At 40.1% G+C, this 24,711-nt stretch overlaps 1 protein-coding gene across 10 annotated transcripts in view; it reads left to right on the top strand.

Annotated features, from left to right (window-relative positions):
* The window catches only part of SPECC1 (sperm antigen with calponin homology and coiled-coil domains 1), a gene marked incomplete at both ends in the record, with an annotated part of 167,007 nt that overhangs the window by 74,276 nt on the left and 68,020 nt on the right, over positions 1-24,711 (top strand). For all 10 annotated transcript variants that reach the window (XM_084236850.1, XM_084236844.1, XM_084236847.1 and 7 more), the window contains one exon: positions 15,029-16,608. In XM_084236850.1, coding sequence (XP_084092976.1) covers positions 15,029-16,608 — 1,580 coding nt within the window. The remainder of the gene's footprint in view (positions 1-15,028; positions 16,609-24,711) is intronic.

The raw sequence follows: 24,711 nt of genomic DNA, 5'->3' as shown, positions 1-24,711 counted from the left end.
TCATCAAAAAGCTTGTATTTTGCTTTTTTTTTTTTTTTCTTACTGGAAAATGGGTATCCCCTCATATTCAGAATCACTCTCCGTGTTAGGTTACAAAATACCCTTAATAATCTATGGCCATACCACCCTGAATATGCCCAATATCATTTGATTACAGAAGCTAAGTAGGGTCAGGCCTGGTTGGTACTTGGATGGGAGGCAAAATCCCCTAAGTAATATGACTTAAATAAGACCCCAGTTTATTTGTCACAAAAAAGTCTAGGTATGGTAGTGCAAGTCTTGGCTCTTGTGACTTCTTGCTCCACTATGAGAGAGAGCCTGACCTCATGGACCCAAACATAGCATCTGCATCTCAGACAAGCAGGATGGAAGAGAAAAGGAATATTGGGGTACAACCAACATCTAAGTGGACATAGATAGTAATCTGAGGAAAGTATTGTGAAATATCCTGAATATATCAAACACCACACAGATATTGAACATCAGTTGAAATCAGAGAAATGGGAATCAAAAGCCATTCTGCACTCATCAGAATGCATAGCTTTAGTGCTTGTGTAAGGGTATTATAGAGAGATACAATTACTCCCTCACATCACTGGTGGCTGTGTGAATGGTGAGGTATGCTTGGAAAGCAATCAGACAGTAGCTGTTGAGATAGCAAGTATGTTTTTCTTTTCTTTTTCTTTTTTTTTAAAGATTTATTTTTATACAAAAGCCAGGGTATAGGCTAGATGCACGGGAGGGTGAGAGGATTCACCAGAGACAGAGCAGGGAACAGAACAGGCAGACTGACGAAATACACTGCTGAGGAGAGCAGTGGGCAAGACAGGAGAGGTCTGCTTGCTGTGTGGGTTGCTTTGAGGCCGGTGGGGATCGAACTAGCACTGCAGAGGCTGCGGACAGCCTCACAGCACTGCGCTCAACCACCTGTGCTACCAGGGAGGCCCAGTATGTTTTTCTTTTGACAGAGCAATCCTACTTGGGGGGAGTCTGGCCTCTAGATATTCACACTTGAGAACTTATGTAGTGAATGCAGAAAAAATTTGCCATTGCAGTGCCTTTTTTTTTTTTTTTGGTAGTGGCTCAAATCTAGGAACAATCTGAGTGCTCTCCAGTAGGAACAGATGGAATAAATTGAGATATTATGCTTATGAGGTATTGTATTATTAAAAAGAACAAGTTTGATCTATCTTCTCTGTCCTAGAAGGCTATAAATACAATATATTCTAAAGTGATATAACCACAAAGGAATGTTTATATACATATAAACATACATCATATATGCACAGGCTATGATCCCCAATTAGAGAATATATTCTTTCCAAACTATACATATTGGTATCTCAGGAGAACAGAGGATCTTATTATTTCAGTTTTAGAACATATGTTATTTCTATATGCAGAGAAGCGAGTTTAGTGATTTGGAATGTGAGCTTTGGAGCCCACATTTCTTGGGTTTGAATCTCAACTTGGCTGTGTAACCTTGGGAGATTATTGGACCCATCAGCACTTCAGTTTCCTTTGAGGTAAAATATATATAAAAGCATATTACTAGATTCTTTAAGAAAGCTAAAAATGATCCAGTAGTACCACTTGTAGGTATTTATCTGAAGAATATGAAAGCACTAGTGTGAAAAGATTTATGCACTCCTATGTTCACAGCAACATTATTCAAAATAGCCAAGACATGGAATCAATTAAATGCCCACTAGTGAACAAATGGATAAAGAAATTGTGATATATATACTCAATGGAATACTACTCAGCTATTAAAAAAGACGAAATTCTGCCCTTTGTGACAATATGGATGTAACTTGAGGTGATTATGCTAAGTGAAATAAATCAGAAAGTGAAAGACAATTACTGGATGGTTTCCACTCATTTGTGGAATGTAAATCAACCAAAGAAAACAAACTGACAAAACACAACAAAAATAACTGTTAGATTCTGTGAAAAATATGGTGGTTATCAAAGGGGATGAGGGTGGAATATGTGATAAGGTATTGGTGTGGAGCTTTATTGGTAGGTGAATGATGCATATGTAGTGCTGAGGTGTGAAGCTGTACTTTCCAAAATTATATAGTTTTATGAACAAATGATAATTAAATAAAATTTGATTAAAAAAAACTAGTACCTACTGTGTAGGGTTTAAATGAGTTAATATATGTAAAGTATTTGGTGCAGAATAAATTCTACATACGAGGGCTATTTCTGTTATTGTCTTTTGATGACTACCCCTATATTTCCTTTATTGAGGGTAACAAAGTAAAACAAGACCAAAACCTCCCAAATATAAAAACCCAGAGTGCTAGAAATACAAACTCAGTTCATTCAAATTCCAGTTCATCCAGACTCTGGTCATAACCTTGGTGAGGTGCAAGTGAGCATCAAGTCAGGGAGAGTGGGGACAGGAATGAGGCCAAGAGAAAGAGTGGAAGAGGGCCCCTGTAGATCCCCTAGTGATGATCATGCTCACTGTGGTACCTACCTTCTCAGTGACAGTAAGGGCCTATCAGGTCCTGCCTTCTCACCTCTATCCCACCTCTGGCCAGAACTTCCAAGGCCAGTCCCAAATGGTTCTGCCCTCTCCTTGCTCCCTCCTCACTAGTTCAGGCTTCTAGGCTTACTTCTCTCGTCCTTTTCTACATTCTTCTCTGTGATTAGTAGTAAGTTAGGGTTTTGTATGAGCCACAATGAGGCTGGGGCAAGGGAAAGAGGGTGGAGATGGGATAAAGGGAGAAGAAGAGGTGTTTAAGGATCCTTCTCTCTTCGTTGGATCTCAAGCTACATCAGCTCCTCTTTTGTGTCCACACGGGTCTGAGAGGCATCAGCAGCTGTCCTGGAGTCCTGCTGCATGTTGGGGAAAGAATGTAGAAAAGGAGGAGAGAAGTAAGCCTAGAAGCCTGAACTAGTGAGGAGGGAGCAAGGAGAGGGCAGAACCATTTGGGACTGGCCTTGGAAGTTTTGGCCAGAGATGGGGTAGGAGTGAAAAGGCAGGACCTGGATAGGCCCTTACTGTCACTGAGAAGGCCAGCACTTGGTGGGCTGGCGGTGAGAGACGGCTGCGTGGTCAGCTTCTCCCAATGGGCCAGGTTGCTGCTCAGCGCAGGCAAATGGGCACTGTACTGCCTTGGTCAGTCCATGTACTCAGACTGCTCTGTGCCCTGAGAGTCTGCAGCAGATACCCTGGTGATGTTGCTGGCTGTTGCAAGGATCGAGGAGAGCAAGGCTGGCTGGTCTGTGTGAGTGGAAGGCAGGCTATGGTAGTTGGGCTCAGCTCAACTGAGCGCTTTGGTTGGGGGTGCTGCTAGGCAGGAGCAGCCTCACTCCTCTTGGTGTTGGGCTGAGTCTGCGTTCTCAGTGCTGGCGCAACACCCCCTGGCAGAAGGGACAGCTGCTGTGGCCACTGCCACCCAACTTCTGTTATTTTTTACATAAAAAATATTAGTAAGATAAGACAAGGGTAGAGAAAAAGTCATTGTATTCTTTTTGTGGTAAAATGCTGAACACATTTGCATCAGTCTTAGCGCTTGATTTTGAAGAATATGATGCAGCTATGTCATCTTTCTTAATGCCTTTCTTCCTTTTGCACTGTAGTGAAGAAATGGGACCAGCTCGCCCAAGAGAAGTACAAAACATTAGGAGTCTTGTATTTACTGTAAACTAGGCTGTCTTCACTGGATTGTCAATAGAATTATCATTGATTCCATGTCTAGACATTTCAGTGATGAATACATCAGTTTGAGAAATAAAGGGACATAGTTAATGGCTTTATGTGTAAAAGTCTATCTCATCAGTCTACTGAGGCGTGACAAATTTTATTTTCCAGAAATGACCATGACTCTCTCTCCCACCCTGCATGTTTTTCCACAGTGGCAAATGCTACTTCCTCCACTAAGGAAACTGGACTTTGAGTCTGGACAGGCAGATCTAGTAGAATATGACAGAAGTGACACTGTGTGACAGCCACGGCTGGGTTATGAGTGCCAGTGCAGCTCCCCTTGTTTGTGGGAACACTTGTAGTAGGAGCCCTGAACCATAACAAGCCCAGTCACACTAAGACCATCGTGCTGGAAAGATCACCCCTTGTGCTCCCACCAGCAACCCAGCTGAGACCCTTTCAGATGCATCAGCTCTCGGGCATGTGAGTCAGCCAAATGGGCAGCTCGGCCCAGCCAAACCCTCACATGACTGCAGTCCCAGCCATCACTGGGCTGCAAACACCTGAGAGCCTGACCAAACCCTTTCCCAATTCATGACATGCAAAAGAAAATGGTTGTTGTGAGCTGTGAAGTTATGGGGAAACTTGTTCTGGAACAGTGGTAACTGGAATATGTGGGTTTAGTAAATAGCAACTTAACTGTAATGATGTCAGTTCACTTCTGTGAGAAGACCCCTTTGCAGGGCCAATCCCACCTATTTACTGCATAGAAATAAATGGTGTCAGGCAAGAAATGTTTGCCACTTGTAATCACACAATAGTCTTGAAACTTGGTATCCTTTTTTTATTACCATTATATTTTAAGTGTTATGTATTATATATACTAAAGGTATAGCAAACAATATACATAATTTTCATTTTCAGTTGTTGCCAAATCCCCTGCTGGGCTCTGAAGTCTCTTTTGTGTGTTTTGAATTGGTGTGCTATATATACACTTTTCTGTAAGCTGTGTTAGGGAACTAACTCGCATCAGTCAGACCAAATTATGAACACTTCTTGTTTGTTCCCAGCATCTGCTTCTGTCTTCTTTCAGGAATTCTCCTAGGTAATTCTTCATTTTCCCAATTTTAGTGGATCAGCATATCCATTGACTCAGTGAGTCAAGGATGGTACAAACCCAGTCAGATGAGCAGTGAGGATTTGATAGTATGCAGCTGTGAGGTCTGGTGCTGGCAGAGGCATCACACTGTCATGAGGATAAGGCAACTTGTTGATGAAGGTGACTTGTTGAGAAGGGCAGGAGTAAGAGGTGGGGAGAAATGCACCCGAGAACATCTTTCATTTAAGGTAAACCTGAAGTCCGACCCCACTCCTAGATTTTCAGTTATGTGGCCCAAAAAATTATTTTTATTACTGCAAGCTTGAGTTGGGTTTTCTGTTGCAACCAAACAATTCCTAACTCACAGTAAGTCACCATATCTGCAGCATTTTTCTGGCTCTGGGTAACATTTCAGAGAGATCTTGCTAGGCAGTTCATCTAGTGATTCACCTTAGGTCTTGTGAGGCCTGATGGGAAGGATTAAGAATGTTTTGCTTAAAGAATAGACCAAGGGGAGACAAAACTGCCTTCAGATACTCAGATGTCATATGGAAGAAGCAATACATTTGTTCTTTGTGGTTCCAGACTGATTCAGAACTGGAACCAACTTGTGCCGTGTTAATAAAGATAGAATTCAGCCTAATAAAAAGAAAGATGGTCTAGCTATTTGAACTGTTGAATAGTGCAAGGGACTTATGCTTGTTTTCTTTCACTGAAAATATTCAATGGTAACTGGAACATGAGAGTTTGGTAAATAACAACACAAGTTGTATTTTACTGATAGTACTTTGTGTAAAGAATGGGGGAACATGATTTCTGTGTCCTTTAGTTCTGAAATGACATGATTTTCTCCTTCCTTGGTCATCAGAAGACAAGTGATTATGTGATTCTTAAGGAAACGTTAAAGCTTTTCAGATCCTCAGTTTCCTTATCCATAAAATGGCAATATTACTACTTTGTCAACTGATTTTTGTGAACCTCACATTAATGTATGTGAAAATGCTTTGAAAGCCAAACTCTTGCACAAATATAACATGCTATTCTTCTTTCTTACATTGTAATCTCCAATTTAAACAATGTAGACAATTCCTTGAAGTTCTTTATTTTGACCTACAGGTGGTTTGAAAAAAAAAAAAAGTGATATTTAATCCAAATAAATAGGATTGGGCCTACCCGGTGGCACAGAGGTTGAGTGCTGGGTTGCAAAGCTGGGCGCAGTCTCTGCAGTGCCGGTTCAACCCCCAGCCACCGGGTGAGGGTCCGACATGGCACGCAGACCTCTCCTGCTGCCTGCTGCTCCCCTCAACAGTGTATTTCGTCAGTCTGCCTGTTCTGTACCCCTCTCTGGCTCTGGTGAATTCTCTCACCCTCTCACGCTTCTGACTGTACCCAGTGCTTGTATAAATAAATAAATAAATCTTTAAAAAAATTTAAAAAACACAAATAAATAGGATTTAGCATGCCCAGTCCATCTAATTCCCTAATTTTTTCAGTTGCAAAATCAGATGAACTTAGTGTCTTACAGTAACAGGACTTTCTCAGTGGTTACTATGAGACAGAGCTATAACTGGGCCAAGAATAAAATTGTAATCTGGACTTGGTCTTTCTGCGTTGCATTAAGCCTCACAAATCTGGAAGTCAATCTTATCCCATTGTTACTGAAAGGAAGGCTGTCCATGGAGAGGCAGATCTTTTTGTTCTCTAAAGCCCCACTGCCCTCTTTCTGCTCCTCCTCATTCTTGGTGTTTGCTGCCTAGAGACCATGGGAGTGCTGGGAGATTTCTGTGCAGAGGTGCCAAGCTCTTGAGTTAGGTAATGAGGATTTCATTTCCCGCACACAATGGGTGAGGAAACTAACAGCATGCAGAGCAAATTCTGGGACCAACTGTTCCTCTGACCACTTCAGTTTCGATAGAAATGAGATGTCGCTGCCTGCTTTGCACTTTTCAAATGGCAAGTTGGGAGCTGTCTTTCCAGGGCTGGTTTGCATTTTGGCGTCTCCTGGAGATGGTGAACTGCTGCCGGCTCTGTGGGCCACCTGCAAGAAACTGGTGAGACCGTACCATTGTCTCTTCTCATAACACTGCCGCTCTGTCCCCTGCCTTAACTCAGCATATATTAGCCACTGTGTCCTCCCCAGGCCGCAGCCTCTTCTGAGTGTTAGGGTCTTTTGTTTGGAAGCCCCCTCATTCTGGAGCATTGTTCATAGTGGCCATGGGATAATATGAGTAGTTGGGAAAGGGATGTAGATTTACAAGTGTATCAAATCCTAACCCAAGTTGCTGAGCAAGTGAAGTGTGAGCACAATTATTTCATTCTCTAAAACAAACAAACAAACAAAAAAACCCTGTAAAATAAAGACAAGATAGAAAACATTTATTCTGTTATAAAACCAACTCTAAGCCCAGACCCTACTCTTAGCTTTCAACAGTGCAAGCAAAAGAGCAAGTAATTTGATTCATTTGTATGTGTAGGATTCTTTTGTTTTTTTCCTCTGTTTGGCTTGCACAGATAGTTTCCATTAACTTTAATGTGAAAATATGTATGAATCTCTAGAAAACACTCCTTTGAGACTCCCCAAAGAACAGTCAAGCTATGGAAAAAATTCCTTTGTGCCACAAGCAAGGTGGGGCCCTGAGTATTGATAACGGGCTTATTAGTTCCTTATAGCAGTACCTCTACTTGCTGAGTGGACTTAACCATTTTTCTTTATTGCATTTGTTCTAAGTCCAAAGGATCAGTGCTCCCTGTAACTGGCTGCTGATTATATGCTTCTATGCCACATTCACAAGCATTCACATTTTTAAGGAAGATTTATTTATTTATGCATACAAGTGCTAGGGTACAGGCCAGAGGTATGGAGGGTGAGAGGACCCACCAGAGACAGAGTGGGGAACAGAACAGGCAGATTGATTGAAGTACACTGCTGAGGGGAGCAGCGGGCAAGACAAGAGAGGTCTGCTGCGCCATGTGGGCAGCTCCCTGGCCAGGGATCAAACTCGTGCTGAAGTGGCTGTGGATAGCTTCATAGGTTGTGTCTTAAACCCTTGCACCACCAGGGTAGCCCTGCATTCACATTTTTATAAAATTAATTCTTATCAAAGTAGTATATGCACAGGGTAAGATGAAACAGGACAAGATCCTTACTATGAAAAGCAAGACTGCTCTGCCCAGCACCTTCCTATTTCTTGTTCTTCTCAGAGGTGACCACTTCATTATGCTTGTACTGGTTAATGTTTTTTAATAGACTATTTTAAAGAGCCATTTTAGATAGAGCAAAACTGAGCAGAAGGAGCTGGTTTGTGTTTGTAACACTGCTGATAACACCCCTATCTGAGTCTCCAGACCCACATCTCTGCAGTCTGTGTGCTGTCAGTGTGCTTCACAGGGTCAGTCCCAGGGTGAGGGGGATGCAGTCCAGCACCCTGTCCTCTACACTGAGGACCTGGCCTGCCTGGTACACCCCAGCTCCTCTGCATTCATCTCTCCTTAGCTAAGGATGCACCCATGCTACTCAGCTCTCCCCCTTCCCAGGACCACCAGCTGTGAGGGGCACAGCTCTGAGGGGAGCACAGCTCCAGGGTTTACATGGGAGCAGAGCTCTCATTCTCCTGACATTGATATTTGTTTATTTTTCAAATTTAGACTTTTTTTTTTAAAGATTTATTTATTTATGCATACAAGAACTGGGGTACAGGCCAGAGGTGTGGGGGGTGAGAGGATTTACCAGAGACAGAGTGGGGAACAGAACAGGCAGATCTACTGAAATACACTGCTGAGGGGAGCAGCGGGCAAGACAGGAGAGGTCTGCTACACCATGTGGGTAGCTCCCTGGCCAGGGATGGAACTCTTAACCCCTTGCATCTTAACCCCTTGCGCCACCAGGGAGGCCCAAATTTAGACGTTTTGTTACCTCCTTCTGGATGAGGATTTAACTCACCTTTCATCCCTCCAAGTGTCATAATATTATTTTTCATTCCTTTCTTGGTTATCTCTTTTATTTTAATAATGTATTTATTTTTATTCTTGTTCTGTCAACTGTATATAATATCTTTAACTTCATTTTTGAGGATGGATGTTATTTTCACTATCCTTTCTACCAAATCTATCTACCTTGTTTTCTGCTTCCAATATCTTTCATCTATACTTTAACCTTTTTTGCTAGCAAGAATGATAATTTTCAAGTGTTCTATAAAGTTGTCTGGCATACTTGTGTCTAGGTCCCTTTACATAGTGTTAATATTATTGTGAGTACATAGATATTCTTCCCTGCAGAATGAAGTCATATGCTGTGATTTTGTTACTGTTTTAATGCAGCTTGTTTTGATGTAGTTTCTGTATTTTTCATTATTTTTATTACATCATTTCTTTCATACTGCTCATCCAATCAGATTTCCATTAAAAAAAAAAAAAAAACTTATCTTCTCAGGCACTTTGTTCTCTCCAACCAGTCTGCACTTGTTCTCCAGACTAACTGCATGGGTATCTTCTGGAGACTTCCCTTGACTGTTTTTCTCTAATAGAGTCACTGCTTCCTGGACCCCTCTTCCTCTCTTTTTTCAGTTTACTCCCTTGTTTTGCTGGAACATATTCCCAAACAATTTGCTTAGAAAGGGTGTTGGCAGTTTAAAGTTTTGGTCAGAGTCTTTGCATGTTTTTAAATGTCTTTTTACCTCTAAGATTGATTATAGTTAGGTCAGATGTAGAAGTTTAGGTTGAAAATCATTTTAGTTTGAAAGATATTTGCTTTGAAAATCAGAACTTTGAAGGTATTTACTTTGTTGCCATTTAGAATTCAATATTGTTTACTGATGGTGGCCATTTTCTCATTCTCCATACACGCACCTTCCCTAAACTTAGGCATTCTTGATATTTTGAAACTGTGTAAAAGTTGTGTTTTCTTGTGGGTCTGTTCTCTTTCATTTTACCTAACATGGGTTCTAGAGATGCTAGTTATTCAACTTTAAGGAATTCTCTTATATTAGTTCTTTGATACTTTACTTTCTTTCCATTGGTCTATCTTTCTGGAGCATCTGTTAATTGGTTGTTTGAGCTCTTGGGCTGGCTTTCTCGTTCCTGTTTCCATCTCATTTTTACTTTGTTCTGTGCATTAGGAGAATTCCTTGATCAGTCCTCTATTGAGTGTTTTAGTTTGATAAACTCATTTAAATTTTTTGAGCGCTTTTATTTGTCTTAGCTTATCCTTTTCTTTATAGCTCCTTGGCTTTTTTAAATTGATATACATCACCTTGAATCTCAAACTCTTATCAATGAGACCTTCTTTGAGTATGCTATATAGATTAGCCTTCTTCCTCACTAGTTCCCTGTTTGTGTTTCTTTGGATTCCACAACCTTTGCACATTCTATTCACTCTTTCTTAACTTTCCTTTTATCCCTTTTCACTACTTTGGTATGTTTTTGTGATAATTCAATTATGCTTATCAAGTAAATTGTTTGATATTTAGATTCAATGTGCAGAGAAGAGTTTGGAAGTCATCAGTTTACAGATGGTGTACAGATGATGGGATTAAGTAGAATCATGAAGAAAATATTTGTAATAAGGGAAGAAAAAGACCCAGGACCTAGGCCTGGAAAAACTCTAAAGTGTAGAGAATGGAAAGAAGGGTAGGAACCAGCAAAGGAGACAGACAGAGGATGGTGGCTGAGATAAGAGAGAAATTAGGAGACTATGACATCACAGTTGTGTTTAAAAAAGAACAGAATTGCTCAGCTTTGCTGAGAGGACTGAAAATATCCATTGCAATGGACCACATAGAAGTCATTGAGGACCTCAGCAGACAATCTTTTGGTTGAGTAATAGGGGTTTGGTAGAGGAGTTAATACAAGGAAGAAATTAAGACAACCAGTAAACATAACTCTGAACAGTTCTGCTTAAGGGGGGAAGAGATAACTCAGATATTAGCTGGAGAAAGATACCTATATTCCAGGTGATTTTTCAATTGAAGAAAATTAAGCGTGTTTAATGTTATATTCCAGTGAAAATGGAGTGGTATTTCAGGAAATCACAGGTATATTGTGCATATTGAGGACATTAGAGCTAAAGGGGTAAGCTGGAAAGCTATATATATGCATATCAAACAAACCCAAAAGGTGAATAAGGTTGGATATTTGATTAAGATGAGATTATGTGTGACCTTTCTTAACTTTAGATAGGAAGTTAGAGAGGAAGTAGATGAGAACTACTTAGAGATTATGGGACAGAAATATGGATGATATTTAAGGTATATTGCTCTAGTATATCTCCACGGGGGAGAGGCTGGAAACAGGAAGACTTTGTGAGAAAGTTTCTGAAACTTAGATGGATCATTCTGAGGACCTGGACTAGATTCACACTGAAAGGAAATGAAATATGGCAACACTTCCAAAGACAGTTAAATAGGTTTTAGGGACCAAATGGTTGGTTGCAAAAAGAAAAGCAGAAGGAAGTTTTAAATGGGATGTTAAATTTCTTCAAATAAGGGGGCCTGAAAAATGATCGGTGGCACTGTCAGAAATGAATTAGGAGCATGAAAGAAAGAAGGAACAGCTAGTTACAAAGTTGGTAACCACTGAGAAGTTGAGAAGGATTAAGAATAAGGGGAAAATTAGATTTGACATAAGAAATTATGGGATCTTTTTGAAAAAAATTTACAAAGAGTGATAGTAGGAAAATATCCTGGTGGGTTACATTCTTAGAAAATGGATGAGCGAGTTCTTTTGTGTTTATTAGGAGGCAAGGCAGCAGTTGTGCACAATGTGAAGGTAGTGAGCTTTCATTTGTGTCCCCACCTGTCCTCCCACAGAGCAGGCACTCTGAATTCTTGTTAAATAAATGAAAGAATAATAATTTATTTTGGAATGTCTCTTTTTTCCCTCATCAGTGAATGTTCGAGAGAAGACCTTCCAAAGAACAACCCCAGTAGCATATTCTTTGGGTAAGATGAGGAAATTAAAAAAGGACTGAAAGTATTTTATTTTCATCTCATTGAGAATCACTACTTAAAAACTGATCCGTGATTTAAATGATTGTGCTATTGTTATTTTATTTTATTTTTTTAAAAGATTTATTTATTTATTTTATACAAGAACCGGGGTACAGGCCAGATGCGCGGGAGGGTGAGAGGATTCACCAGAGACAGAGCTGGGAACAGAACAGGCAGACTGATGAAACACACTGCTGAGGGGAGCAGCGGGCGAGACAGGAGAGGCCTGCTGCGCCATGTGGGACCCTCACCTGCCCGCCAGGATCGAACTGGTGCTGCAAAGGCTGCAGACAGCTTCACAGCGTAGTGCTCAACCGCCTGCGCCACCAGGGGAGGCCCTTATTGTTATTTTAAATATCATTGTTCTCTGAAAAGATTTCTTTTCCCTGCCCCCTTTTTACTTTCTATATTTTTATAAGATTTTCCCCACCTGGTTTTAAATTTTATTGCATAAATGTAACTGTAAAAAAAGAAAAGAAAAAGGAAAATTACAGTTCAGTAAGCAACTGTTCTCAGTATTGCGTTTCTTTTCTAGTGCATGTCTCTGAATATGTAGTCTGATGCACCTGTGATCAGATAATAAAATTTTTCATTTGGCATTTTAAAATGTAACATGTCAAACATGTTTTTTAAATTATTGTATTAGACTTCATAACTATGAGGGGGATCTTGTTTTTATTTTAATTCTTTTTTTAAAAAAGATTTATTTTATTTATACAATAGTTGGGGCACAGGCCAGAGGCGTGGGAGGGTAAGAAGATTCACCAGAGATAGAGCGGGATGCAGAACAGGCAGATGGACCGAAAGCACTGCTGAGGGGAGCAGCGGGAGAGACAGGAGAGGTCTGCCGTGCCATGTGGGTATCTCCCTGGCTGGCCGGGAATCAAACCCTCACTGCAGAGGCTATGGACAGCTTCACAGCACTGTGCTCAACCCGCTGCGCCACTGGGGAGGCCCTTTATTTTAATTCTTAAAGTCAGACAGCCAGTTTCAGTAGGGAATAAGTGATGATTAGCTATATAAGGATGAGAAGATAAAATGAGCCAGTCTCTCTTCCATTGGCCCAGTCTTCCCACCACTATTGTGGCTCCCTTGCCATGGTATATTCTGTACGTAGGATGCTCAGTTTCAGCCTTCTAAAATGTGCTTTTCAGCAGAGGCTTCTGACTCAGGGTACTTGAAGGAGACGCTGGCTGTAGGCTGTAGGGCCATCACCACCCTACTCTCGCCTCCCATGCCTGTGAGGGGTATGTAAGGGTCACAGACAGGCACAAACAGGGATGAGCATCCAGCATCAACCTTATTTGGTCTGGTGCGTGAATTTAAACTTCACCTCTGCTGATTAGTTTCTGAAATGATGTGTGTAGAGATAGGAAAAATCTTTTAGAAAATAGAAAGCAATTATACTGGCAACTCTCCAAGTGATGATGAAATGGTAAAATGGAAAAACAGACAGATGTAGTAAAAAACACAACTGGATTGTATGTTTCATAATACACAACTGACTGTATTTCATAAATGTACTTTGGCTTGATAGAAAAAAAATTCCTAGTAATTTAGACAACGCATAATTAACATCTAAGTGGAGAACAGACTAAGATTTGGCAGCCAAAGGAAGGAGTTAAGGTCTACCTAGAAATGATGACAATTTATCTATTTTTCTATTTGAATTCTCCCCACTTTCAAAACCAACAAATGATTGGAAAAAAGTATCAGTTTTAGTGACATTATTAGGAAGGGTAATTGCCTCTGTGATATTCAGTCCTGGACACTTGGGTTTGCTAATTTGACTATAGTTACAGTGAATCTTTAGTAATGGCCCAGTTTTCATTATGGTCCTTGCCAAGATTACTTCACTCTAGAGAACTGGTGTTACAAAACATTTTATTGCTTAATGATTTTAATCTTCATTTTATAAGAAAAATTAATTAAGTCTTTATTGAATATATAGTATTCAGTATTATATATTGAATGCAAATGAGACATCTGGACACTTAGAAGTATTAACTTTGTATTACAGTACTCTTAACTTCCCATTAACTTAACCTGAAAAAGTTATCTAATTCAATTTTTCTGGATATTAATATGACATTTTAGCCTTCATTATGTCAAAGTTTTAAAAACACTCAACTATTAGACACTTAGCAATGAATGCCTTTACATCATCACCTCAGATTTAAGGATGTTTAAATGTGCAGTTGCTCATGTCTTAGCAGCCGTCTTGGCAGTGGGTTTGGAACTATTGTGCCATGTTGGATTCTGTTTCTGCCTTGTAGACTGGGGTTGCTGCCAGTCTGTGGGTACATCCCCTCCCCGTAGCTCTTCCCACACTGTAGAGAATGCCAATCCAATGTGCTTAGTTGTGTAAGTTACAGCATTTGGCCTAGATTCATCAAACAGTCTTTGAGTTTATAAAATAGATCCAGAATTTTAATTTATACTTTATCCTCAGAGGTGGGTTTCATTTCTAGAGGACACCGGGGATAGATGTATGGATTTTCACCCTTAGAATTTTTTTAAAAAATTATCTGTAGTAAGTAGTATAGATGAGAATTAAAAATGTAGTCTAGATGAAAATAAAAAATAATTCCTTACCTTTCATTTCCCATATAGGTTTTCTAAATTCTGTGTCATTTCCATATTATTATATAAATTCCTTTAACATTTTGAACTATACCATAGATATATACAAAATAGGTACATATTCCATTTATTCTTGTTTCTCTATGAATGCAAATGAACACACCATTTCCACTTATGTGAACAGAAGTATCATTGGGTTATTAACCTTTCCTTATTTGTCTTTTGATGTTGAATCATATTTGTTCTCAAAATATGTTAATGATGAATTTATTTAAAGGTGTTTGTTGAGAAATTCCCAGTGAACTTATATTTGTCAAAAGGCCATTGTTTAGTTGCCATAGTTATCAGCCATTCCCAGCCTCACCTGATCCCTCACTCATGTCCGGGAGTATTTAAGAAGCACACCCAGAAAACTGTTGCTTCTGTTTCATTGACCTGCATTGAGGTATGTGCTCATGCCTTGAACCAGCAACTCTAGCTGGGATAGTGCTGAGCAGCTGAGGCTTGGAATCACCTTCCTGCAAGAGTTTAGAGCTATCAGATGTGAAGACACCCAGTCAGAAGTAGGGAGTTATCTAGAGCAGGAGGAAATGGATGAAGGGCAAAAGGTACCCTGGTTACTGAACCATGTGATTGAAGTCATTTGGAGTTTATTGATAAAAATGCTTCCTTTGTTTCACTGGTTTCTTTTTCTCTTTTTAGGGGTTGTGGCCACAACCAAACGGACGGGCATTCCAGCTCCTCGAGAACTTTCCGTAACTGTCTCAAGAGAGAGAACTGTGCCGCGTGGTCCTTCCAACACAAGGAAATCGGTTTCTAGTCCAACCTCTTCCAGCACACCCACTCCTACCAAGCACCTGAGAACCACATCTACTAGACCCAAGCAAGAGAATGAAGGTGGAGAAAAGGCTGTGCTTGAATCCCAAGTTCGGGAGCTTTTGGCAGAAGCCAAAGCAAAAGATAGTGAAATTAACAGGCTTCGAAGTGAGCTAAAGAAATATAAGGAGAAAAAGACTCTGAGCCCTGAAGGAACTGATGTTTTGGACCCAAATGTAGATGGAACATCAGTCTTAGCAGGTGACTCAGAACCTTTAATCAGAGCTCTTGAAGAAAAGAACAAGAATTTTCAGAAAGAACTTGCTGATCTAGAGGAAGAAAACCGGGTATTGAAAGAGAAACTAACTTATCTTGAGCAGTCACCAAATTCAGAAGGGGAAGCAAGTCACACCGGTGATAGCAGCTGCCCAACATCTATAACTCAAGAGTCAAGCTTCGGAAGCTCAACTGGAAATCAGTTGTCAGGTGAAATCGATGAATATAAAAAAAATATACATGAAAATGCATTACGGACATCGGGTTCTTCAAGTAGTGATGTTACCAAAGCTTCTTTGTCACCAGATGCCTCTGATTTTGAACACATCTCAGCAGATACCCCCTCCAGACCCCAGTCTTCCACTAGCAATCCCTTTAAGAGTTCTCGGTGTTCTACCACCGGAAGCTCCCCTAACAATGTGAGCGAGTTGTCCCTGGCTTCCCTTACAGAGAAGATACAGAAGATGGAAGAAAACCACCATAGCACAGCTGAAGAACTGCAGGCTACTTTGCAAGAATTATCAGACCAGCAACAAATGGTGCAGGAATTGACAGCAGAAAATGAGAAACTGGTCGATGAGAAGACTCTCTTAGAAACTTCCTTTCACCAGCATCGAGAGAGGGCAGAACAACTAAGTCAAGAAAATGAGAAGTTAATAAATCTTTTACAAGAGCGAGTAAAGAATGAAGAGCCCAAGTTTCAAGAAGGGAAAATCCTTGAATTGGAACAGAAGTGCACAGAAATTATTGAACAGGGCCGCTTTGAAAGAGAAAAGCTGCTCAACATCCAACAGCAGTTGACCTGTAGCTTACGGAAGGTGGAGGAAGAAAACCAAGGAGCTTTGGAAATGATTAAACACCTGAAGGAAGAAAATGAAAAACTGAATGGGTTTCTAGAACTGGAACGGCATAATAATAGTGCAATGGTCAAAACTTTGGAAGAATGTAAAGTTACCTTGGAAGGACTGAAGATTGAAAATGGGTCTTTGAAGGCTAACTTGGAGAATGAGAAGCAAAAAGCCACTGAGACCTGTCCCATGGGGCAAATGGCAGAGGGCTACGAAGTTCAAGAAATGTTGAAATTAGCTCGAGCTGAGAAAGATCAGCTGGAACTGACCTGTACAGAGCTCAGACAAGAATTACTAAAGGCAAATGGGGAAGTTAAACATGTTTCAAGCCTGTTAGCCAAGGTAAGAAGAGCTGTCTCCTCACTGCTATTTGCTTATCCTTGTTAACGTTTCTGTCCTTGACCTTTAAATTCACAGAGCACAGAAAATCATTTGCTTAGTCAATATCAATCTTGATTCTATTAGATTCTAGACAGATTAGGGATATAGAATATCCTAGAGGACAGCCCAGCGTTAAGTACAAAGGAGGAACAGCTAGTATAATGTGGAAGACAGGGGAGAGGGGAAGTAATACAGGAGGACTTCTTGAAAGAGGTGGCAGTATCTGAGTCTTGAGATTGAGAATTATCCAGGTCTACCAGCATGTTTTTGGTTACTCAGAACAAAAAATCACCCCAAATTTCCCCACCAGGTAATACCATAATCACTGTTCTGGTGTTTTCTTCCAGATGTGTGTATGCTCACATGTGTGTGTTCTGTATCCAGTAAGTTAAAAATTTTTTAAGCATAATCCTGTACATATGTTCATTTTGGAATTTTATATTTTCTGATCATTTTGTCATCACTAACTATTCTTTTAAACATAATCTCAAAGGCCAGGTAGTATTGGTCCATTATATAAGTATTTTGTATGTACTTGACTAGTCACCTGTTGTATTTATGTTTTTTCAGTCTTTAAATGTTTTAAATACATTTTTTATATGCCTCTGATTATTTCCTTAGGAAAAATTCCTAGACATTGACTTACCATGTCCAAGTATGATTCTAGAAAAGACTTTCAATACATTCAGCCAGATTGCCCTCGAGTGATATTATTCTATTTTGTTTCTACCCACAGATCATGAGAGTGCTTGTTTTCCTAAGTCCTTGCCAACACTTGATAGCAAGTGGTTAAGTCTTTCAAATCTGATTTTCATTTTTTTCTCCCACCCCCTTTTTTCACTTGGAAAAGACCTTCCCCAACCTAAGACAAAGTGTCACTTTCACTTTTGAAGTAATCATTTTAATCAGTCTAGAATTTTTTTTTATTATATAATAAGAATTGGTGCTGATTACATAACCTGCCCACCTTACAGAGCAGTTATAGAAGTTATAGAGAGAAGGATTCCTACCTCCTGCTTCCCTCACAGCTCTGGGTCTGTGATTTAGGCGTTCATAGTGAGAGAGTTTGAAAACATCTTCCCACCTTATTTCAGGGGTTGTCACTGTTTTAAGAAACAAATTATACCCTGAGCTCTCAGGGAGATTTTCTTTCCTGCTTTACAGACCTTAAAATTAGCATTTGCTATCTTTCGCTGGCATTCGACTATCTGATGATATTAGTGGTAGGTGGTGTTAGGAATTATTGTGCCTGTGTTCTAAATTCATGGTATTTTATTAAAAGTACGGGAGCGATTCCATTAGAAGACACTATCAAGTCACTCGTGTGAACCATAAGTTGGTAATTGTAGCTTTATATTAGTATTTATTTATTTATTGCTTTTAAAAAAAATTAAAGTAAATTGGTTTATAGTACTGTATGTGACTTAGGGGAACAGGTTCACCCCTCCTCAGATGTGTGTCACCACACTACGCCCAACATCAAAGCCGCCCCTTTATATTATATAATATTGAATAGAAATGCGATGGAGGAGTCTGGCCTCATTCCTGATAAAGGGAATGCTTTCAACATTTCATCATTAAGTATATCTATTGTGGGTGTTTGTTGTATTCCTTTAATTAAATTATGCAAGGATTTTGTTAAGAGGTATTTTGTTTGCTTGTTTTTTAAAAAAAATGGAATTGAATTTTTCTACATCTTATACCTCTGTAAGAGCTTATGCATGTCCTATGATCTATTCCTCCTTTAGTTTGTTAATGAGGTGAAGTACAATAACAGATTTTCTACAGTCGTCTAGTATTAAATCATCTTCCCATTTCTGGGGTAAATTCTAATTCTTTGGTTCTCTATTGCTTCACCCTTGAGCTCTGCTTTCATTTACTCTAATTCTTGGCAGAAGGTGACTATTATTACAAAAGAACAAAGTAACCTATTTCTAAAGGGGAAAGGCAATGAATGCTAAGCCATTCTATGATCTCATAGATTTAGTAAATCTATTATTGAAGTTTCCAGTTTAGAGAAGTTACATATGTAACTCCGATACTGTTAAAGAGCCATAAAAGTACTTTTTTTGGTAGGATGTGTGTCTCTTCTTTATGTCATAAATGGAAGATGGTAGGACTTTTACAGTAAGTAAATGAAGTATCTTGGTTTTTTCCTTTGTCGTTAGCTATTTGTTCGTACCTCCATTCTTTCAGCTTCCTTGGTATCCTGTTTCACCTTTAGCCTCAGTTCCACCACCTCCCTCTTCACCCAGGCCCAGCCTGGCTGGGTTCTTTTACACATGAGGTGTTTGGTGGGGGACTGTGTCTGTCAAAAGTGTGTCTGCTTCTATTATTGCATCTCCCATCCCATCCTCCTTCATCATTTCCCTGGCCTTGTTTTAAGCTTTAGTCTCAACTGTAGGGTCATTTCTTCAGAAAGACCTTCAGCTCTGCAGAGTTATTTTTGGGTGAGCAATATAGACTATAGTATTGTAGATTGGGGGGAGATCATTTGTGCAAAAGCCCCTTGCCCATCCCTGGTGCCTCGGAGGTGCTCACAAGTGTTGGTGAATCTGTGTGGTAGAGTGGAGAATTTAGGGACCACTTTTCCTGCATGAATCATGGACTGAATACTGTTGGAAGAGTTGGTTAAGAGTGAGTTGTTTAAGTGGGATATCAATGATATTCACTTTCCCCCATGTTCTGGAGTACTTTGGGTTTACAACAAAATACCAAATTTTGGGTGAAACAGAGTTCTGTGACTTCATATGGGAAGAAGGCGGTAGTGAGTTTGTGTAAATAGAGCCCATTTTTCATTTTTCCCATAGCAGTCAAGGCACACATAGAGGCAGCTTGGAAAAGGCATGCAGGTTCTTCACCTGGAAGCCTGTTGCCTCAGGAAATTTGCTGTGCAAGCCTGAAGCCTGCACAGGTATCATTAAACTGAAACTTAAGATTAAACTCTAAAGCCAGATTGCCTGTTTATCCTTAATTTGGTAATATGTGACAGTCCTATGGCCCAGAACAAACATGGCAGCCAGTTTCAAGCAGTAGGTTCCTGCTCTAAAACCATGTGATGGAGGGACAGGAGCCTGAGGGTTTGGTGGAAATGATCTGATATTAGAGTAAGTTTTGCCAGTGGAACCAAGTCTGAGAATCTGTGCTCCAACTCCTTGCACTTCTATGTAATTCACCAGAGTGAGGTCTGCTTCTCACATCACCCCTCCCTTTCTAGGTTTCCTTGACTGATCCTTTTCCCTTCTGAGGGATCCATTTTTCTCTTTAGACACTTTAAGTGAGGTTTGACCTGAGCACCATTCTCTTTCTTTAGCTTGACCTTAATACTCGTGTCTGAAACTGGTGGTCTTCTTTCTGTGTGAGTTCTTGAGAAGCAGCTCAGGAGCACACAGAACCCCAGTTCCTGCAGGTCTCCTAGAAAGTTCCCAAAACAGGTTTTTACCCTCTCCTTTAAATGTTCCATTAACCTAAACTAGCATATTCTCTCCTTTGGCAGAAAGCATTGCCAAAAAAAAGTTCAAATTTAGTGAATGAAACATAGCAATCCATCAGTAATACAAGGCCAAGGGCAAAGCAGGAGTTTTGGAGTAGAAAGTTAGATGTAAAAACAAAAACAAAAACTATCATTCATTCTTACTCTGGTAAGTTACTCAAGCAATCATTCTAAGTTTATTTACTTTCATACTTTTAAAAAACTTAACACTTAACATCTCAGTTTTTAGATCATTTAAATCTTATTTATTCATCATATGCTGTAAATATTGTCATTCAATTTTTTTTCAGTTGAAGAAGAAGCTGAGGCAGAGTATAATTAAGTTAAGTAGGTTAATTAATTAGTTGATAAAGGCCAGGCGTTCAAAGTTGGGTTGGACCCCAGAACTCCTATTCCCAATCACTGATTGATACTGCTTCCTTGTTACCTGAAAATAAGGAAGAGGTGGGAGAATATTGAAATAGGCCTAGCAACTCTAATATGCTATAGTCTTAAGATCAAAGCCTTTGGTTTGAAGAAAGCAACGTTCAAGTCTGGGTGAACTAGAAGATTTTACTTGATTATGACACAATAGAGAAATTCACAGTGAAAGCCCGAGTCATCAAGACATGTTCTTTAATTGCCTAATAACTGACCTTGTGGGGAGTAAATAGGTGAACCGGTGGGGTGAGGGAGGTAAGAATGTTGCAGGAAGAGCAAGTTCCAAGGGCAAGGCCATGGAAGAAGTGGTGCAAATGGTTTAGGATGGCTGGAGTGGAACATGGGGCAGGAGGAGAAGCCAACTAAGCAGGTTGAAGTTTATCCCAAGGTAGTGGGAGTCTCTGAAGAATTTCTTTTAAGTAACAACTTTACTGAGATATTTTTCACATAAATTATAAAGTCAGTGACTTTGTACAGAGTTATGCAACCATCACCACAATCAATTTTAGAACACCTCCATCACCCATAAAGAAACCTCATACCCTGTTAGCCTTCAGTCCCCAGTATTCCTTCCCTCTCAGTGCAGTGGCACCCCCAATCTACTTTCTGTCCTTATGCATTTGCCTCTTCAGGACATTTCATCTCAATAGAGTCATATAACACATGAACCTTTTGTGTCTGGATTCTGTCACATAGCATAATATCGTCCAGGTTCATCCATGTGGTAGCATGACTCACTGCTTCATACCTGCTTAGGTAGCTGAATGTTATCCCACTGTATGGCTGTACCACATTTTGTTTCTCCGTTGATCCATTTACGGAGATTGGGGTTGTTTTCACTTTTTGGCCATTATGAATAATGTTGTTATATTTGTGTATAGGCTTTACATGAATGCATGTTTTCATGTCTGTTGGTTATGTGCGCAGAAATGGAATGTGGGGTCATGTGGTAATCTTTTTTAACTCTTTGAAGTCTTGCCAAAACTATTGGTTTCCAAAGTGGGTATACCATTTTACATTTCTCCCAGCAGCAGTGTATGAGGGTCCCAGAATATCTCTACATCCTCACCAACACTTATTTTCTGTTTTTTTTTAATTATTATTATAGCCATCCTAGTGGATATGATAAGGTATCTCGTGTTTCAATTTGCATTTTCCTAATAACTACGGATTTTGAGCAATTTTTTCATGTCTTTGTTGGTCACTTGTACATCTTCTATGAAGAAATATCAATTTAAATCCTTTGCCCATCTTTAAAAATGTGTATTTGTCTAGTTATCACTGAATTGTATGGGTTCTTTATTATATATTCTTGTCAAATATGTAATTTGGAAATGTGTTTTTGGAGTTTTCTTTTCACTCTCTAGATAGAGTCCTTAAGCACAAAAGGTTTTAATTTGAAGTCCAATTTGCTTTTTCTTTTTCTTTCTTTTTTGGTCACTTGTATTTTTGGCTGAGACCTGCTGGAGATTCCTGAGTAATCTCTGCTGCCCTCTGCCTTTGGTGGTTGTCAGAGCCTCGGGGATGGTTTTTTAACTGACCCCTGTCCAGGAAGGGCTGGTGCCTTTGGAAAATTCATTTGACTATTTATAATTCAATTTTGTAGGCTCATTCCTAGATAAAGTTGGTTTTTGAAAAATGCAAGCACTTGGAATGAACAAAAGCAATTTCTTTTTTTAAAGGGAAACATTAAAAATCATATTGCTGGGCATCAAGTGCAATTTTTGAACTAGAGAAGCTAGACTCAAAAGAACCGACTGGCAGAAAGGCCAGTGTGCAGAGGCAGCCTTCTCTAGCAGCCATCAAAGTGCAGGCACACCTTGGAGACAGTTTGGTTCCAGACCACTGCAGCAAAGGGAATATCACAATAAAGCCAGTCTCCAAGTTTTTGTTTCCCAGTGCATGTAAAAATTATGCTTATACTGTAAAGTAATCTAAGTGTGCAATAGCATTGTGTTAAAAAAAAGTGTATATACCTTAATTAAATGTGATATAGAGACAAGAAGTGAGCACATACTGTTAGAAAAAGGGTGTTGATAAAAGTGCTGGATGCTGGGTTGCCGCAAACCTTTGATTTGTAAAACGCACAATATCTGCAAAGTGCAGCAAAGGGAGGTGCCTGTACAGGGCTTTTACTTCAGCTACTTGATAAATCAGATTATTCATGTCAAATGATTTAATTTCTCCCTCTCTCCATTTGTTCATTGTAAAATGAACACAAAAATACCTGTTATTACCTGTTGGCCCTAGGGAAAGAAGGTGTAAAAAGTTAAGGGTGGTTTATTTTATTTATTTATGTATTTATTTATTTATTTATTTATTAAGATTTATTTATTTATTTATACAAGCACTGGGTACAGTCAGAAGCGCGGGAGGGTGAGAGAATTTACCAGAGCCAGAGCAGGGAACAGAACAGGCAGACTGACAATACACTGCTGAGGGGAGCAGCGGGCACGGCAGGAGAGGTCTGCACCACTATGTGGGACCCTCGCTGGTGGCCGGGGATCGAACCAGCGCTGCAGAGGCTGTGGGCAGCTTCTCAGTCCAGCGCTCAACCACTGCGCCACCGGGGAGGCCCTGGTTTATTTTTTTCAAATAAAAGGCCTTCCTGGAGTTAAACTTGAGAGGATTATTCTGAATTGAAGAGGAGTGATGTGTGTATTTGAAACAGTGTACTGATCAATAGTTTTACCAGCCCCCACTGTGGGCAGCACACTCTTCACAGCGGCCCCTCCCCATCCTGTGCTTACCATTCGGTGCCTGGGATCCTGAGGAGTTAACACATAGGAAATAAAGGAAGGTCGGTGCTTCCACTGCCACAGAGACCCTCCTCAGCATCTTCACCCTTTCAGTTATCTAGTTGTACCCTCCTCTAGTTTTACCCCTGACCCACACTAGTCCCGGTTAAGTACTGTGTATGTTTCTAGACTCCAGCCTGAGGGACATGGAGGAGCCCAGCCAGCTCCATGCTGGCCCCTGTCGGACTTAGGATGCAGGACTCACAAGCTCCTTCTGTTCATGCAGTTCAAATCTTGTCAGACGCCAACCTTCTAGTATTTAAAATGCAGTGCCTATCTTCTCCTTAAGCATTGTCTTCCATTTATTAAAGTAGCTGTCAAAAGATAATAAAACTTGATCTTTTTTCCATGTGTTATAACTTACTTGGACTTGTGTAATTATCTAATATTGTATAGATAATAAGACAATTATTAGAGAAACAAAAACTTGTATCAAATGCCTACCACTTGCCAGGCACTGTGGTAAACTCTTCTCAGTGCATTATTTCACTTCATTGTTGACTTCAGGAAACCGAGGCAGGGGAGTTAAGAATGCAGTTCTGTATTAAAGAACACAGCTTGGCTGGATAGAATTGGAATTTAGGTTCTGGCAGTGTGGCTCCAGGTTTACACCCTTAGCCACTGTGATGTGCTTCAGCACAAACTTTTTTGACCACAACTTACAATGATATATTTTATCTTGCAGTCCAGAACCACACACCCTTTATAATTAAAACTCAGATTTCACAGAAGAGTGCCCCCCCCAGAACACAAGCAGTGTACTCTGTTTCCTACTGCTTGCTCTTATTTTCTCTCCCCTACTCTTCCTTTCTTTCTTATTCCTTTATTTATTTATCCTTCCTTCTTTATTTATTTTTTCTTTTTTTAAAAAAAAGATTATTTATTTATAAAATCACTGGGTACAGTCAGAAGCGCGGGAGGGTGAGAGAATTCACCAGAGCCAGAGCGGGGAGCTGAACAGGCAGACTGATGAAATACTGCTAAGAGGAGCAGTGGGCCAGACAGGAGAGGTCTGTTGAGCCATGTGGGACCCTCACCGGTGGCCGGGGATCAAACCAGCGCTGCAGAGGCTGTGGGCAGCTTCACAGCCCAGCGCTCAACCGCTGCACCACCAGGGGAGGCCCTATTTATTTATTCTTGATTGAAACGCACTGCAGTACTGCCTTCCAGTGTTTCTCTTTTGTGTCTGACACTGGGCACCAGGTATACAGTGGTTAAAAAAAAAAAACAACCAAGCAGACAGGGTTCTTGTCTCTTTAGAATCGATGGCCAGAAGGTTTTGTGCATAAAATGTAATTGGGGCAAAATTTTATTAAGTATGGAGGTCCCAAAACCTCCAAATCTAGGAGAAAA

This window comes from Talpa europaea (genome assembly GCF_964194135.1).
Source record: "Talpa europaea genome assembly, chromosome: 7".
NCBI lineage: Eukaryota > Metazoa > Chordata > Mammalia > Eulipotyphla > Talpidae > Talpa > Talpa europaea.
This window is presented reverse-complemented; position numbering and strand designations above follow the sequence as displayed.